Source organism: Sus scrofa, chromosome 14 (assembly GCF_054392235.1).
Source record: "Sus scrofa isolate SSC_HxYL_T2T_F1_AM1 chromosome 14, Sscrofa_HxYL_maternal_Yorkshire_Landrace_v2.0, whole genome shotgun sequence".
Taxonomy (NCBI): domain Eukaryota; kingdom Metazoa; phylum Chordata; class Mammalia; order Artiodactyla; family Suidae; genus Sus; species Sus scrofa.
In genome coordinates this window covers 125,802,415-125,820,260 of record NC_139396.1, presented here as the reverse complement: position 1 = coordinate 125,820,260, position 17,846 = coordinate 125,802,415, and the positions used below count along the sequence as shown (strand labels likewise).

Below are 17,846 nucleotides of genomic sequence, written 5' to 3'. Positions count from 1 at the left end.
TGTAATGTGGGTACAATCCCTGGCCCTGGAAATTCTGCATTCCACAGGTGCAGCCAAAAAAGGGCAGGGGGGACACACTTACAATCTTTTCTCAAACTCTAAAGTTCAAAATCTATTTTCTTTGCTAAAAGAATTCCCTGGTGGTCTAGTGGTTAAGACTTGGTACTTTCATAACTGCAGCTCAGGTTCAATTCTTGGTGTGGGAACTGAGATCCCATACCAAGCTGCTGCAAGCTATGACCAAAAATAGTAATAAGCAAGTTCCCATCATGGCTCAGCAGTAACGAATCCAACTAGCATCCATGAAGATTCGGGTTCAATCCCTGACCTCCCTCAGTGAGTTAAGGATCTGGTGTTGTCGTGAGCTGTGGTGTAGGCTGCAAACACGGCTCGGATTCCATGTTGCTGTGGCTGTGGTGTAATCTTGCAACTGCAGCTCCGTTTCAACCTCTAGCCTGGGAACTTCTATATGCCGCAAGTGTGGCCCTAAAAAAGCAAAAATTAATAATAATAATAAAAATTTTCAAGTTCTTCTGTGGTGCAACAGGTTGAGGATCTGGTGTTGTCACCCCAAAGGTTAAGGCTGCAGCTGTGGTGTGGGTTCAATCCCTGACCTAGGAACTTCCATATGTCATGGGTGTGACCAAAAATTTTATTTTAATTAAAAAAAAAAAGGAATTTAGACCCTTTATCACCTCACAGTGGATCTGAGCCCTGTTTAAGGGCACTTCCATTCTAATCCACATTCCAACAGCTATAAACTGATTTTCCTAAAACATCACTTTTATCACCTACTCCTTTGCTCAAAGAACACATGACGGTTTCTCATCAATCACTGATTTCAAAGCTAAAAAGACCAAAGGGACTAAGCATAACCAATTTAGTTTATAGATAAGATGATGCAATAAAAATTAAAGGATGTGAATAAGACCAAGGAAGCAGAGGGTGGGAATCATTTGGGATGTGACACTTGGGTCTTTTGATACAGTAGTCTGGTATTTTTTTTAGTTACTGTGATAATTTTAACATCTTTTATGTGTGGGATAAATATTCACACAGAGAAACATATAAACAAATACAGTTTAATAAATTATAAAACAAACACCTTTCTAACCATTGCCTGATCAAGAAAAATAGCCCTACTATCATTCTACAAGATCCCATAAGTTCCTTCCCAGTGATAATTTCCTCTCCTTTTTTCAAGAGGTAATTATTTTACTGACTTTCATGGCAATTTCTTTCCTGCTTTTCTTTATATACTTTCATCACCAAATATGCATCTCATGTAGTTCTGCCTGTTTTTCTTATGTTAAAGATTCACTAATTGTTACATGTGTCTATACTTGGTTCATTCTTAGTGCCAACATAATGGTCAACAGTTAACATATCTACTCCACAGATGATGAACATGTGTGAGTGGTTTTGGACTACTATAAATAATGCTGTAATAAACTTTTTTTTTTTGTCTTTTTGAGGGCCACGCCTGCAGCACATGGAGGTTCCCAGGCTAGGGATCCAATCGGAGCTGTTGCTGCCAGCCTACGCCAGAGCCACAGCAACAGCAGATCTGAGCCACGTCTGCAACCTACACCACAGCTCACAGCAATGCTGGATCCTCAACCCACTGAGTGAGGCCAGGGATCGAACCCGCAACCTCATGGTTCCTAGTAGGATTCATTTCAACTGCACCACAATGGGAACTCCATGTAATAAACATTCTTGAAGATGTGTATGAATTTCTCTAGGACATATACCTAGGATGGATTTGCTGAGCCAATGCAATGGGAATCAAACTTTACCAGATAGAGCCAAACTTTTGTTTTCTTTTTCTTTCTGGCTGTGCTTGTGGGCATGTGGAAGTTCTTGAGCCTAGGATCAAACCCATGCCATAGTAGTTACCCAGGCTGCTGCAGTGACAATGCTGGATCCTTAACCCACTGAGCCACAACAGAACTCCCCAAACTTTGATGGTAGAAATATAAAATGGTACAGTTACTCTGGGAAAATAATTTGGCAGTTTCTTAAAAAGTTACACATCATTTGACCAGTAATTTCATTCTTAAATATCTGCTCAAAAGAAATAAAAGCATAAATCCACACAAGGACTTCATAAGTGCATGTTCATAGTAGCATTATTCATAATAGCCGAAAGATGGTAATAATCCAACTTCCATCAACTGGTGAATGGAAACAAAATGTGGTATCTCCATACCCTAGAGTATTACTTGGCCATATAAAGGAACTACTAAAACATAACACAAATGGATGAAGTGCCTATCTACCTATTACCTGTATTACAAAAAAATCTCTAAAAATAAGTGTTAGGGTCCTACCTCTGCCTTTTGGCCCTATCTATTTCCTATTTGGCCATATGTATTATTTCTGCCACATGAATAGACTCCCAAAATTCTCCAACTTCAGCCTTCTTACCTTTTTCCTCCATAACCCAAAAGAGATTCTTGCTTTCTATACTTTTTCTTTTTCTTTTCTTTTTTGTCTTTTTAGGGCCATACCAGTGGCATATGAAAGTTCTCAGGCTAGGGGTTGAATTGGAGCTGTAGCTGCAGACATACACCACAGCCACAGCAATTCCAGATCTGAGCTGCATGCTGGATCCTTAACCTACTGAGCGAGGTCAGGGATCAAACCGATGTCCTTATGAATACTATTTGGGTTCCTTACTGCGAAGCCACAACAGGAACACTGCTTTTGACACTTTTAATTACCATCTCTCGAATTTACCTTCATGTAAATGTCACAACAGAATCTTTTCCTAGATGTTACCAGAGATACTGAGGAACAACTGTATTTCTAGAATAGTTTCAATGAATTATCATTCTTTTAAGAACCACAGTTTTTATTTAAAACACTGTGTTAAGAATTATTCATTAAATGGAGAAAATATTTCAAATGATGTGACCGACAAGGGCTTAATTTGCAAAATATACAAACAGCTCATACAACTCAACAACAACAACAAAAAATAATTAAAAAATGGGCCGAGAAGTTCCTGCTGTGGCGCAGTGGGTTAAGGATCTGGCACTGTCTCTGCAATGGCACAGGTTCAATACCTGGTCTGGCAAAGTGGGTTAAGGATCCATCGTTGCCACAGCTGCAGCATAGGTCACAGCTCAGATTCTATCCCTTGCCTGGGAATTTCCACATGCTACAGATTGGTGAAGGAAGGAAAGGAAGGGGTTGGGGGAAGGAGGGAGGGAGAGACGAAAGAAGGAAGGAAGGAAGGAAGGAGGAAGGAAAGAAAAATGGGCAGAAGACCTAAATAGACATTTCTCCAGAGAAGAAATACAAATGGCCAATATGCACATGAAAAAAATGCTCATCACTAATTATTAAAGAAATGCAAATCTGGAGTTCTCGTAGTGGCTCAGTGGTTAACAAATCCAACTAGTATCCATGAGGATGCAGGTTCGATCCCTGGCCTTGCTCAGTGGATTAAGGATCTGGCATTGCCCTGAGCTGTGGTGGAAGTCGTAGATGCAGCTTCGATCACACGTTGCTGCGACTGTGGCTGTGGCAAAGGCCAGCAGCTGCAGCTTGGATTTGATCCCTAGCCTGGGAACCTCCATATGCTGAGGGCATGGCCCTATAAAGACAAAAGACAAAAAACAAAAATAAATAAATAAACAAATAAATAAATAAATAAATAATATTAAAGAAGCAAAGTTAAAAAAAAAAAAAGAAATGCAAATCAAAATTACAATGAGGTCCACCTGACACAAGTCAGAATGGCCATCATTAAAAAGTACAAATAACAAATGCTGGAGAGGATGTGGAGAAAAAGGAACGCTCCTACACTGTTGGTGGGAATGTAAGGTTGGTACAGCCACTATGGAAAACAGTTTGGGGAGTTCCTGTCACGGCTCAGTGGTAACGAACCTGACTAGTGTCCAGGAGGATTCAGGTTCAATTCCTGGCCTCCCTCAGTGGGTTAAGGATCTGGGGTTGCCATGAGGTGTGGTGTAGGTCAAAGACGTGGCTCGGATCCCAGGCTGCTGTGGCTGTGGTGTAGGCTGGCAGCTACAGCTTGGATTCGACCCCTAGCGTGGGAACTTCCACATACAGCGGGTGCAGCCCTAAAAAGACAAAAAGACAAAAAGACAAAAAAAAAAAAAAAAAGAAAAGAAAAGAAACAGTTTGGAAGTTCCTCAGGAAACGAAGGGTAGAGTTACCATATGATCCAGCATTTCCACTTCTGGGCATATATCCAGACAAAACTACAACTTAAAAAGATACATGCATCCCTATGTTCCGAGCAGCACTGTTCGCAATAGCGAAGACATGGAAAAAACCTAAATGTCCATCGACAGATGAATGGATAAGAAAGATGTGGTATATATACACAATGGAATACTTCTCAGCCATAAAAAAGAACAAAATAATGCCATTTGCAGCAAAATAGATGCAACTAGAGATTATCATGCTAAGTGAAGTAAGCCAGAAAGAGAAAGACAAATACCATATGACATCACCATATGTGGAATCTAAAATGTGGCAAAGATGAACCTACCTACAAAACAAAGAGGCTCACAGACATAGAGAATAGACTTGTGGTTGCCAAGGCGGAGGGGCTTAGGGAAGGAATGCAGTGAGAAGTTGGGATTAGCAGATATAAACTATTATACATGGAGGGGATATACAACAAGATCCAACTATACAGCCAGAAAACTATATTCAATGTCCCATGATAAACGACAATGGAAAAGAATATTTAATAAAAAGGACTGCATATATAAACATATATATATTTGTATAAATGATATCACTTCGCTGTATAGCAGAAGTTAATACAACATTGCAGATCAACTATACTTTGATTTAAAAAAAAAGGCAAGTGAAAAACAAGGCAAGAAATAAGAATTACCCAGGAAAGCCTAAAATTCTTAACACTAAGTTACATATTCAAATTTTATTTTAAAACCTGAAGTGTTCTTCCAAAAGGGTTACAATTATTATGAAATCACAGAAAACACTAAGTCCACAAATCAAGTATCTTCAACTTACCTCAAGTGGCATGAGTCTAATTAGTGTTGCAAAGCACTGCGTAGCCATGAATCTTACACTGTCTGTCTGATCACTCATTCTTCCCAACACAGGCACAACTAAAAGGACAATATATGGAACAATACCAACATCCAGTTGTTCCATTACACCTGAGTAAGTTATTAAGGAAATTTCCAATTAGTTCTGAGGTAGATGTTTGTACAAACTGATACACCAAGGCTGTGACTTCTAAAATAGCTCCTCATTTTCTCAACTGTATTATGAGGGAAGAGACTGTTCCTCAAGGTCTATGATTCAATTATAACAGCATCTGCACAATGTTATTCCTTTGTAAACATTATGTAACTTTCTCATGATTAAGAATATAAAATTACGTTTTCCAAACTACACTCAGTATCTTCTAGTAATCTACAAGGGAAAATAATCTGCAAAAGAACACACACATACACACATATATATTCGTATTTAAGTAAATATAAAACTGACTTTGATGTACACTTGAAACTAACACAACACTGTAAATCAACTATACTTCAATTAAAAAAAACAAAAAACAAAAAACATGTTTTCTCCTGAAGAAGGCTGGAAGAAATTTTACTAATATTTTTTTCCATAGAGAAATTCCTATAAGTTTCTAGAATTCTCATACCAAAATAAACTGAGTTATAACGTAAGCAAGGGATCACAACTTAGCATCACTCAAAGATTAATTCCAAATTTCCCACCAGGGTCTTAACAATCCTAAACTGGACATGGCAGGCCCAGTGAGTTCAGTCTTCCCGCAATCATCAGCATTTCTGAACCAGAGTTTCTACTGATTTGATCTCCATCCATCTTTCTTGCTCTTAGAAGTATCTTTCAGGTATTTCGAATTAAAGAATGTCATTGGATGCCATCTCCTTGGTAAAAAGCTTGCCTGTATATTTCTAGTTATTTAGTATCTTTAGTCATTTTCCACCCAATTAATAATCAAAACAAACATAATATGTTCATAATACAAGGACTACCTACATAGTATCTGATTGATATTAATAAAACATTGATTATAAACCAGATAAACAGGGTAGTTACTACATATGTAGTTCATGAAATACATAAAATTATTTTTGCCTCTAAAAGGATCTCTTAAAACTAATAGCAATTCTTCAAACTTTCTGTGAAAGTATTTTCATAATAAAATATAAATATAAAATGTAAATATATTTGTAATATATTATAATCTCATATTAATGCACTTCAAAATAAAAATAGTTTTCTTTTGGAAACAAGGCAGGTTATTTATGTGCAAATGTGAATAAATTTTACTTTGGTTATCCTTAAATAAAATGAATTTCTGAATAGTTTGTCAAAATAAAAGGATACAGGCAAGTGCTTCAATTGCACCCTCTTGTTTGATATTGTCGTCAATTGCTCCCAGCCATGGAAGAACCTTCTCCAAGAAAATATTCATTGTTTCCATGGTAGCTATCTTGCTCATGACACCTACACAACGAGCAGCCATGTGCCTCACTGCAGTGCTGGGGTACTGAAGGCACATATAAAGATGAGGCAAATGCTGTACCAACTGGAAAAAAAAAAAGTTAAATCAGAATATTCATTAGGGAATCTACTGTTTAAAATATAACTATAATATTGTACACCAGAAGAAATTGTAACAACATTGTAAATCAAACTATATGTCAATAAAACTTTAAAAAAAATTAGGAAGTAACAAAACAAAATACAACACAGATGGAACTTTTAAATAAATAAAAAATAAAAATTAATAAAATAGAACAGCCTCTACTCAGAGGCTCTCAATATTCTAACTGACTCTAAATCCAAAAATACCTCCAATTACCTCAAAACACTGTCACATCCTCAATAAAAATTTAATCTAAATCTAAACTAAGTTATAATGCTTTTAAAAAGAAAAAAAAGGTGCAGAACTTCTCCTCTGTTCAATATTTGGTTAGGCACCAGGGAACACTCAATTCTTTCCAAAACTGTAGGGACTATAACAAAGGCACTTTGATTCTATTGAGAATGGGAAAATGATACCACACATGATCAGCCCACTCCGGATTTGGCTGAGATTTAGGGTACATTCTATTCACTGGGTTGAACAATCTTGATTTTATTCCAGGCACCTTACCTGGTAGGTATTTTAACTTCCTGACTTACCATAGCCAATATGATCACAAGAGCATGACATATCCCATTATTAGATGTCTGCTGCATGGAAGCCAGGATTAATGCTGATGAGAGCCAGGAACGTGCTCAACAGACTAGCTTACAGCTCAGCTGAATGCAAGCTCTTGATCATAGAGGGTGAGCACATACAGATGGATCCGGCCCCTCTTTACTAATGATAAATCCGTGAAATTTACAAGTAAAAGAATATGCTTTATTACCATATAAATTGAAAAAGTTCACTCTTCTCTGCTCTCCCCTAGATTCTCCCTCTTATTTTAGATATAATTAATTCTCTAGTCTATGTTCCTCCTCTGTTTCAACTTATTGGTAAGAGATATTTTAATAGTAAAAAAACAAACCAGTGTTCTGTCTTTGCCACTGACTAGTTTTATCTCAGAGAGGTAACTTCCCTTTACTATTACACTTATCTTGGGAAGAATTTTTATTACCTGTGCTCTTCCTTTTCTAGAGACCGTATTATTAAGATGGTATAGATGAACAGAGATGCAGCCACCTTTCCTGTCTACACCTGGCTTCCATATCATCAGAGCTGTCTCCACTGTCTTGATTCTAAGCTCCCAGACTGGGTTTTCTATCATTCATGGACCCAGCTCTGCCTCAAAGTCCCTAAGATTTGTGCTGTCAGGGAAGAAGGAATCTAGTTATAGCATATAAAAGAAAAGGCAATTAATAGGGATGACATCAAACTTGCATTTTTCAAGCCTTAAGACTTTCTAATAAGATGACGTGTTTTACTAGAAAAAAAAACTACACTTGCATTAGTTAGTTACCAAGGGATGAAGCTCAGAATCCATTGACACAGCTGCTGTTTCAAAAACTTGCAGAGAATTCACCAATTCTTGGGCAGGGCCATCTCCCTTTTCCAGGAGGGACTTTCCATCTATTAAAATATATTGATTTAAGTGCACAGCACCTTACAAGTAATTTTTTAAAATCTAGAGCCCACAAAAAGTTTTAATATTTCCCAAATTACTGTGGGAGAATCCATTTTGCTTTATAATATAAAATGAAGTACCATGCTTTAATTTAAGTGCTAAGGTTCTACAGTTAAAGTAACTAAAAGAAGTTTAACATAACATAATCTCTCTCTCTAAATATGTAATAGAAAAAGTAAAAAGCATACAAAAATGATATAAAAATAAATTAAAACAAATGTTTTTACCAACATTCCATTTAAAAACTCACCAGCTGGTCTGGGCTAAACAGGTTATAGGCATTGCTATTTTATAAGGACATATGCAATGGATATACACAGAAATTTATTTACAACCTAACTCAGAAAAACATATACACACCAAAATTATTTATGTTGATTGTGTTCCTCAATGGACCAACCATAGCATCCCAGAGATGGGGCAACTTCACTGCCATTTCACCACCAAAATGCTTCACTATAGTTGTCAGGGCAAATTCAGCTCCTCTCCGTTGTACTAGGTAAGGCTTCTGGGCCTAAAATTAAATGTTAGTTGAAAACAATATTTCAAAAAAGTATAATGCATTTGAAATGTTATTAAAAGAACTTAGGAATTCCTGTCTTGGTGCAACAGAAACGAATCTGACTAGGAACCATGAGGTTGTGGGTTCGATCCCTGGCCTCGCTCAGTGGGTTAAGGATCCAGCGTTGCTGTGAGCTGTGATGTAGGTCGCAGACGTGGCTCGGATCTAATGTTGCTGTGGCTGTGGTACAGGCCAGTAGCTACAGCTCTGATTAGACCCTTAACCTGGGAACTTCCATAAGCCATGGGTGCGGCCCTAAAAAGACAAAAAAAAAAAAAAAAAAAAAAAAAAGAACTTAAAAGTCACCACCTAAGAATTTATGATGTTAACGTTAACCAATTAAGCAATTCCTTGTCATATTTATGACAACTATAAACATTTCTGAATAATTAAATTAACATCAACATAAAATCCCGAACTAGATTTTTTTTTTTTTTTGCTCTTCAGGGCTGCACCCACAGCATATGGAGGTTCCCAGGCTAGAGGTCAAACTGGAGCTGTAGACGCTGGCCTACACCACAGCCACAGCAACATTAGATCCGAGCCACGTCTGTGACCTACACCACAGCTCACAGCAACACTGAATCCCTAACCCACTGAGCAAGGCCAGGGATCAAACCCACAATCTCATGGTTCCTAGTCAGATTCGTTTCTGCTGCACCACAATAGGAAATCTCCGAACTAGATTTTATATCCAAAGTAAATTCTTTTGGGGGCTTAGAAATAAGGAACAGAAGAATATGTATTATTTCTAGAGACAGTTCTAAGTGATATGTTTTCTTCTTCTATCCCAAAGAAACTTACCCATTACTTAGAGAGGAGATAAAATGACCTGCCCTATTTATATTTGCTTGAAGGACAGAATATGAGCATTTGTTTAATCTAACCAAAAATTAACTTCTAACTTAGCAGTAATTTTATAATAGCTAAGTACAAAAAAAACCTGTCCCCCTAAAAAGACACATATATATTTTTAAGTGAAGAAACTATGCAAATCATAGAAATATAAATACTGAAACTACGGTAAATTTTTGATTAAAATTATTATGAGAAAAATATAGTTAGTCAAAAAGCCTTCATTCATAGAATATTTTAAAGAAATATAGGAAGTTCCCAATGTGGCTCAGTGGTAATAAGCCCAACTAGTATCCATGAGGATACCAGTTCCATCCCTGGCCTCACTCAGTGGGTTAAGGGATCCAGCACTGGCATGAGCTGTGTGGTGTAGTTTGCAGATGAGGCCCAGATCTGACGTTCCTGTGGCTGTGGCATAGACTGGCAGCTCCAGCTCCAATTTGATTCCTAGCTTGGGAACTTCCATATGCCACAGGTGCAGCCCTAAAAAAATAAAATAAAATAAAATAAAATACAGACAATAAGCTAAGATTCTGATTAAAAAAAAAAGAAACTTTAAATAGGCCTATATTTATAGAATGATATTAAACACATGTCTTTTAGCATTGACAGTTTGTTGCTGAACTCGGATAAGTTCCAATGTCTTTAAACCAAAACAGCTATCTAGAGCATTCATTCCTTTGTTAATATGACTATAAGATTTTCAAAAATCAAACACTTTTTTTTTAGGGCCACATCTGCAGCATATGGACGTTCCCAGGCAAGGGGTCCAAGAGGTACAGCTGCCAACTTACGCAAAAGTCACAACAACGCCAGATCCAAGCCACGTTTCCAAGTAACCACAGCACACGGCAATGATGTATCCTAAAAAGCCAGCAATTGAACCTGCAACCTCAAGGATACTACTCAGGTTTGTAACCCACGGAGACACAATGGGAATTCCTTCAAACATGTTTTAATAAACAAATAAATTTAGATCTCTACCTCACATCACACCATTAATAAATTGCAAGTTGACTAAAAGATAGGTAACAATTTATTTAACACCTATAAACTTATGCTCTGAAAATTAACAGTAAATCCTAACATTAATAGGACTGAGAAAAGTTAGCTTTCACTCTTACTTAGTAGTAGTTATTGTGATAAGAGTGAATTAGCCTGTATTTATGAATGACTTACATAGCCAGTACTGAGAGGGTTTCTTGCCTAGAAAGAAAGTTAAGCTGGTAAAAATATCAAGAGACATGAGAACTTTGAAGAATTTTGCAGTTTTTCTGGATCACATTGCTGGGGTACTCCAAAAAGTTATTAGTCCTGGTTCATTCACTTGAATATAAAAATATAATTCTAGGAGCTGATATGACAATTCAGTACTCAAACTGTACAAAACTTGTTTAAAAATCAGGATATTCAAAGAAAAAGCTATTTACCTCATCAAGTTCAACAAGGATATTTCCACTACCTCCTGCAGGAAGATCCGCTATTTGAGCTTTTACTGCTTTGGGGGTAGGACCTCGCCTACTTGTGATTGCAAAAGCAGCCTTCTGATGCCTATAGAGTGTAATTATACCCCTGTGCTTGGTGACAGTATGATGCATTCCATCTTTTTCGGAGTTGGATCCTATTAAGGAAAAAAGTTAAAGCATATATAGGTGACCAGATGCTTCTGGCGCCAACACAATTTACAACTGTCTTTTAGGTCTCAATTTTTACAGGCCAGTGATATTTTCTTTAGACATTGAAATGATAGAGAGTAAGTCAAAATTTATAACATTAAGTTAAATGCTTTGGTATTTGCATAGGACCATACTTAATACGACCAAAGTTACAGAATGTTAATAAGAAATATCACATGCAAGGATGACTATACCTTCAGAAGTATATTAATTCTTTAAAAATTAATGACTGCTTCTGGGCATTAAAAGAAACATTAAAAATACTTCAAGTTAGTTCTCTCTTTAAAAAAAAAATTTCCATAATCACTACGAATTCAGAAACATCAACCACTGCAAAATACTGCTGGCCTCACATAGCACTCAGGGAGAGTGATGAGGGAAGTTTAAGACCAAGGCATGTGAAGAAACATTGGTTCTTAAGACAAACCTACAAAGGGCAGTTACTTTCTATATAAATTTTTCAGATGAAAACAGAAAAGCTATTTATGCAATACTTGCTAAAAGTAACAGAGTCTACTTATAAGACATGTACGAAATTACAGAAACCAGAGTTTTATAGGAGAACTTTCATTCACCATTTGATACAATTAAGTTTTCTAGCCCACTTAATGAAAAGGAAGTTAAGGATTAACACCTGTCTCATAGAGATTTCAGTCATATATCAGGTCTTTTATGAATGAACACCTTATTTAAGAGGGTTGTGATTGTATAGCAATAAGTGCAAATTTTCTCAAAATGGGAAAAAGCTTCAACATAAACCAGATTTGTGCTTATATTATACCTATTAAGTAACTCTAAAGAAAATTAAATGGTTAATTCTTTCTACCCCAAATGAAGGATTAGCTATATACCTTTAGAATTTTCCTGGCCACTCTGTGTTGGTACTGGACATGTGACAGAAGGAGTTAGATATGGGTCCACACAAAGTGAGCTACAGAGGTTTTTAACAATTTTTGAATTGGGACAGGGCGTCCTTGCGGTGCACTGCTGAAGTAGTTTGGCTATGCACTGAGCTGCATAGTTCTGTACCAGTGTATTCTCTTCTTTTTTAATGGTCTCCATTAATGGTTTTATAATAGGATTTAATTTCTCTGGAAGTTGCTGCAAGCTCACAACTGCACATGCAGCAAAAGTATGCACTCTCAACTGCAACACTTGCCACTCCTGGTTGGTCTCTGTAACTGTCATTTGGACCTGCTGTCGTTTACTATCTAATTGCTGTAACACTGGAGGATTTAAATCAAAAGATGATGTGACTTCATTAAAAACAGTAGTGACCTATCAAAAAAGAGAAAACAAAAATCATTAATGACATCAACCCCAGCAGCCTATGAACTCCTAAAGGGCAGTCAGCAAGCTTTCTGTTTCAATTTTAAGTTTCGCAATTATCTAGTACTATTTTACTATTCACTAAACTAATGTCTAAAACCTTCCAACTGAACGATATTTTATTTATTTATTTTTGTCTTTTTAGGGCTGTACCCACAGCATATGGAGGTTCCCAGGCTAGGGGTCCAATCGGAGCGGTAGCCGCCAGCCTACACCACAGCCTCAGCAACATTAGATCCGAGCCGTGTCTACAACCCACACCACAGCTCACGGCAATGCTGGATCCTTAACCCACTGAGTGAGGCCAGGGATAAAACCCTCGTCCTCATGGATGTTAGTCGGGTTCATTAACCACTGAGCCACGGCGGCAACTCCTCCTCAACTATATTTTAATCTGACTTAATTTAACATTAGTGTTACATTCTTTAAGAAAGACGGTCTTAGAAATTTATTATGTCTAATAAGTTTGAAAAATCACACTCAATACCCATATAGTACTTTGGTGAAATGAGAAAGCTGTAAGCAAATATAAACTGTTAAAAGAGAATTGTGCAACAGTTATCAATTCTTTACCAAGAGCTGCTTAAAGCTATCCGACTATACAAGCCCCTTAAAAGATTGTTCAAGGAGTTCTCTTGTGGTGCAACAGCTTAAGTCACTGCTGTGGCATGGATTCGATCCCTGACGCAGAAACTACCACACGCTGCAGGTGCAGCAGTGACAACGCCAAATCCTCAACTGCTAGCTAGGCCATCAGGGAACTCCTCAATACATCTTTTTAAAACAATTTTATAAAATGTAATTCACATACAATACACCCATTTAAAGTGTACAATTTAAAAAAATAAAAAATAAAGTGTACAATTCAATGGTTATTATATTTACAGAGTTGTACAACCATCATCTAGATTTTAGAACATTTTCTAAACATCATCTAAAATTTTAGAACATTTAGAACATCATCTAAAATTTTAGAACATTTTCCTCACCCTCAATTTAAAACTAAACACTTATTAGCAATCAGTCCTCATTTCCTCCCAGCCCTAAGTCAGCACTCTATCTACTTTCTATCTTTATAGGTTTGCTTATTCTGGACATTTCACTTGGATGTCATAATATAACATGTAATCTTTTGCGACTGAAGTTTTACTTAGCATAATTCTGTCAAGGTTCACTGATGTTGTATCATCTATAATTACTTCATTCCTTTTCTTTTTTTTTTCCCAAATAATATCCCACTATATGGATATACCAAATTGCATCCACGCATTCTTTACTTGATGGAATGACTGGGTTGTTTCCACCTTTTAGGTATTACAAATAATGTTGCTATGAACATTAACGTGCAAGTTTTTGTGTGCATACATTTAAAAAAATTATCATTAAAGACTGTGTGATGGCTTACATAACAAAAATTATCCTCTTGTTTGATAGGTAACTGTAAGCATAAAAAGGCTCCATAAAGAGATTCAATCTGATCAATGTTGGTCAGAAAAGCCTGTAACATTAAAGAACCTAACTTTTTTTGTTTTGTTTTTGTTTGGGTTTTTTTTTTTTTTTTTTGCTTTCTAGGGCCACACCTGCAGCATATCAAAGTTCCCAGGCTAGGGGTTGAATTGGACCTACAGCTGCTGGCCTACACCACAGCCACAGCAATGCCAGATCTGAGCTGCGTCTGCAACCTACACAGCAGCTCATGGCAATGCCAGATCCCCAACCCACTAAGCAAGGCTAGGGATCGAACCCATATCCTCCTGGATAGCAGTCAGATTTGTTTCTGCTGAGCCACGACGGGAACTCCCAGAATGTAACTTTTTTAAAACATGAAGAATTCAATTTTTCAGACTTAGAAATAAGACTGATAATGCTGGTCTCTCATTATGAAAAGCAAAACAGGCACACAAATAAGACCTTTTGTCATTATAAAATACCAAAGACTTTAAATGAAGCTGTATCTGCTTGACCTTGATCTGCTCCCTACAAAGGAACACGATCACATACCACTTCTAGCTTATACTCTCTATATTGCTTTGTCTGTCTGCATGTTCAAGCTCTGCATAAGATTATCAGAAACAGGGTTTCACCATTAAAAGTTTAAAACACTGTCTTAAATATACTATGCTTCTTTCAATTTTCAATGAATGATTCCAGGCAGTTTAGAAAAGCTTTTCAATTACCCCAAATTCATTCATTCATTCAATAAATATCTATTCAGTAAAACTAAAAGAAGAGTAAAATCAATGTCTTCATACACAAAAAATGCAGACTAATGCGAGAGACAGATACACAAGTAAACAAGACAACGTAACAAGTAACTGTGGTAAATGCAAATTGCTGTGGTAGCACATGGGTAGGTTAACTCTTCATAGGTGACAAAATAATGAGGCTTACCAGAGGAGATTAACACTTATGCTAGGTTTTTAAACACTGAGTAAGTCCAGAGTTATGGGCACATCTTGGCAAACAGTGTGAGGCAGGGAGTAGGAAGTGGGGCACTGTCCAAGAAACTGACAACATTTCATCACAGCTTGAGCACAGGGTGCAGATGAAGAATGTCAAGAGATGAACTTGGGATGAGCACAGAGCATTGAGGTAGGGAATTCCTGGCAAAGGAAAGAGGAGCTCAAACACCAAAGTTGAGACTGTGTGAAGCACAGAATGTGGGCAAGGGTGGTGTACTTTTGCAAGACAAAAGCTAACTAGGCTTAAACAGAGGAAGTTGGAGAAATAACAAGGAGGAAAAAAGATGGGAGATTTAGAGGTGCTGAAAGTAAGAAAGAAAAAAACTAAAATCAAGGAAAAACAAGGGAGGGATATGTTCAGAGCAGTACCAAGGAAGTTTACTAGTCTGGCAAAGTATGGAGGGTGAAATAAACCAGAGACTGCCTGGAGCCTTAGAGATGAGTCAGGACCTAGTCATAAAGTACTAAGGCCTGTGACTGGGTTGTGGTAATGGAAACAGAGAAAGGATAAACATATGAAATTTGTCTGAAAGGAAATGTTAACCAGATTTGAGACTGGATAAAAAGGGCTATATTCTGTTAAAAAAATAATAATAATAAATCCCAGTTTTGGTTGTGTTAAGTATGAAGGGACAGTGAGATATCCAAGCAAAAATGCCAAATCAAAGAACATAAAAGACCAAGAGACAAGTAGCACAGCACATGGATAAAAACTCAATTATGAAAATGGTGAGACACAAAGGAGACCTTGCATTTGGCAGGTAAAAGAAAACAGAGATGCAAAGAAAGATACAAAAGGCAGTGGCTCTTAGCTAAGACCACAACTAATCTTTTAAAATTGCTCCTGGAGTTCCCTTGTGGCACAGCAGGTTAAGGATCCTACATTGTCACAGCAGGAGCCCAGGTTCAATCTCTGGCCCGGGAACCTTCCACATGCTGGAGGTGCAACCAAAAAAATAATTAATTAAATAAGGCTGCTCTTCCCTAAAATGTTCTTCTAGCGATTCTGATACACCAATTGAAAACCACTGGCCTAAGGAAGTTGATGACACAGAACATTAGTTTCACTGGGAGTGAGAAGTCTGAATAAGCGAAGTTCCCATTGTGGATCAGTGGGTTAAGAACCCTACACAGTGTCTGTGAGGATGCAGGTTAGATCCCTGGCCTTGTTCAATGGGTTAAGGATCAGGTGTTGCCTCAAGGTGCAGCAGAGGTGGTAGATGTGGCTCAGATCTGGAGTTGCTATGGTGTAAGCATGCAGCTGCAGCTCTGATTCAACTCCTAAACCTGGGAACTTACATAAAAAAAAGAAGTATGAGGAGTTCCCCGTCATGGCGCAGTGGTTAATGAATCTGACTAGTAACCATGAGGTTGCGGGTTCAATCCCTGGCCTTGCTCAGTGGGTTAAGGATCCGGTGTTGCTGTGAGCTGTGGTGCAGGTTGTGGAGGCGGCTCGGATCCCACACTGCTGTGGCTCTGGCATAGGCTAGTGGGAACCTCCATATGCCACAGGAGTGGCCCTAGGAAAGACCAAAAAAAGACAAAAAAAAAAAAGTATGAATAAGAAAAGCTTGAAGAGGCCATGTAATAACATTAAAAAAAAATGTTTTCAGAAACAGTAAGAAGAGAACCCAGATTTTGAAGAAACTTCAAGATTTTATTCCAGGAAAGGAAAATATGGGGATGGGAAAGCAAAAAAGAGAAATTACAGAAAAAAAACAATCAGGAAGACAATTCACAACAACAGCGACAACAACAACAACAAAAAACCCTGGAGCAATTTTAGCTTTTTCTCACAGGAGAGAAGAAAATATTTTCAACTACATCATTTTTTTAAAAATAAGAAAGTGGGTAAGAGAAGCATGCTATTTCACGGGGATCAACACAAGCAAAGTGACTGGGTTTCTGATTCTATAATTCAACAAAGACCTCATTTACAACACCTAACCTTAAAAACTTACTAAGTATAAAGTTACAGTAATGCTGGTTATGGCAAAAGGAGAGACAGACTCAACAAAAAGAACCCAACTACAGACCACACTTAACACTTCAAATTATTTTTGACAAAGGTGTCAAAGCAATTCAATGGGGAAAGGAAAATTTTTTCAGTAAATCGCAATGGAAAAATTAGATACCTATATATGTAAAACAAAGCACAATATACTTTACACTGTATCTAAACATAAAGTTAATATGGATATTAAATATAAAAACTAAAACTACAATGCTTTATAAGAAAATGTATGTGAATACCTTTGCTGTTTGGAAATAAAAAAAGGTACCTTAGGTCACAGAACACAATAAACATAAAAGAAAAGAACTGATAAACTGGATGGACTTCATCAAACTTAAAAATATATGTTCATTCAAAGATACCATTAAAAAAATGAAAAGGCAAGCTACACAACCGGGAGAAAGTATCTGGAAAGCATCTATATGACAAAGGATTGGTATCAGGATATATAAAGAACTTCTACAACTCAATAATAAAAAGACAACCTAACTAAAAATAGACAAAAGATCTGAACAGACATTTCAGAAAGGAAGATCAACAAATGGACAATAAGACATAAAAAAAGTTTTAAACATTTTAGTCATCCAGGAAATGCAAGTTATAACCACAATGACACTATCACACAATGACCAGAAAGGGCAAAAATTATTGAGTGACCACCACTAAATGTTGGTGAAGATGTGGAGCTGAGAGAATTCTCATACGTTGTTGATTAGAAGGTAAAATGATACAGCCACTTTGGGAAGAATGCAATTTTGTAATAAAACTAAATAAAAAACACCTATCTGATGAACT

General features: G+C 37.1%; 1 protein-coding gene across 6 annotated transcripts in view; it reads right to left on the bottom strand.

The window, feature by feature from the left end:
• The window catches only part of BTAF1 (B-TFIID TATA-box binding protein associated factor 1), a 109,842-nt gene that overhangs the window by 25,479 nt on the left and 66,517 nt on the right, over window positions 1–17,846 (bottom strand). For 4 of the 6 annotated variants that reach the window (XM_003359291.6, XM_084994847.1, XM_084994846.1 and 1 more), the window contains 6 exons: window positions 12,098–12,524; window positions 11,001–11,191; window positions 8,514–8,667; window positions 7,989–8,098; window positions 6,385–6,586; window positions 5,023–5,171 (listed from right to left, as the gene is read on the bottom strand). In XM_003359291.6, the coding sequence (XP_003359339.3) occupies window positions 5,023–5,171; window positions 6,385–6,586; window positions 7,989–8,098; window positions 8,514–8,667; window positions 11,001–11,191; window positions 12,098–12,524 (1,233 nt within the window). Of the gene's footprint in view, window positions 1–5,022; window positions 5,172–6,384; window positions 6,587–7,975; window positions 8,099–8,513; window positions 8,668–9,138; window positions 9,312–10,493; window positions 11,192–12,097; window positions 12,525–17,846 lie in introns of those variants that run through there. The other 2 variants (XR_014826618.1, XR_014826619.1) reach the window with 2 other exon arrangements.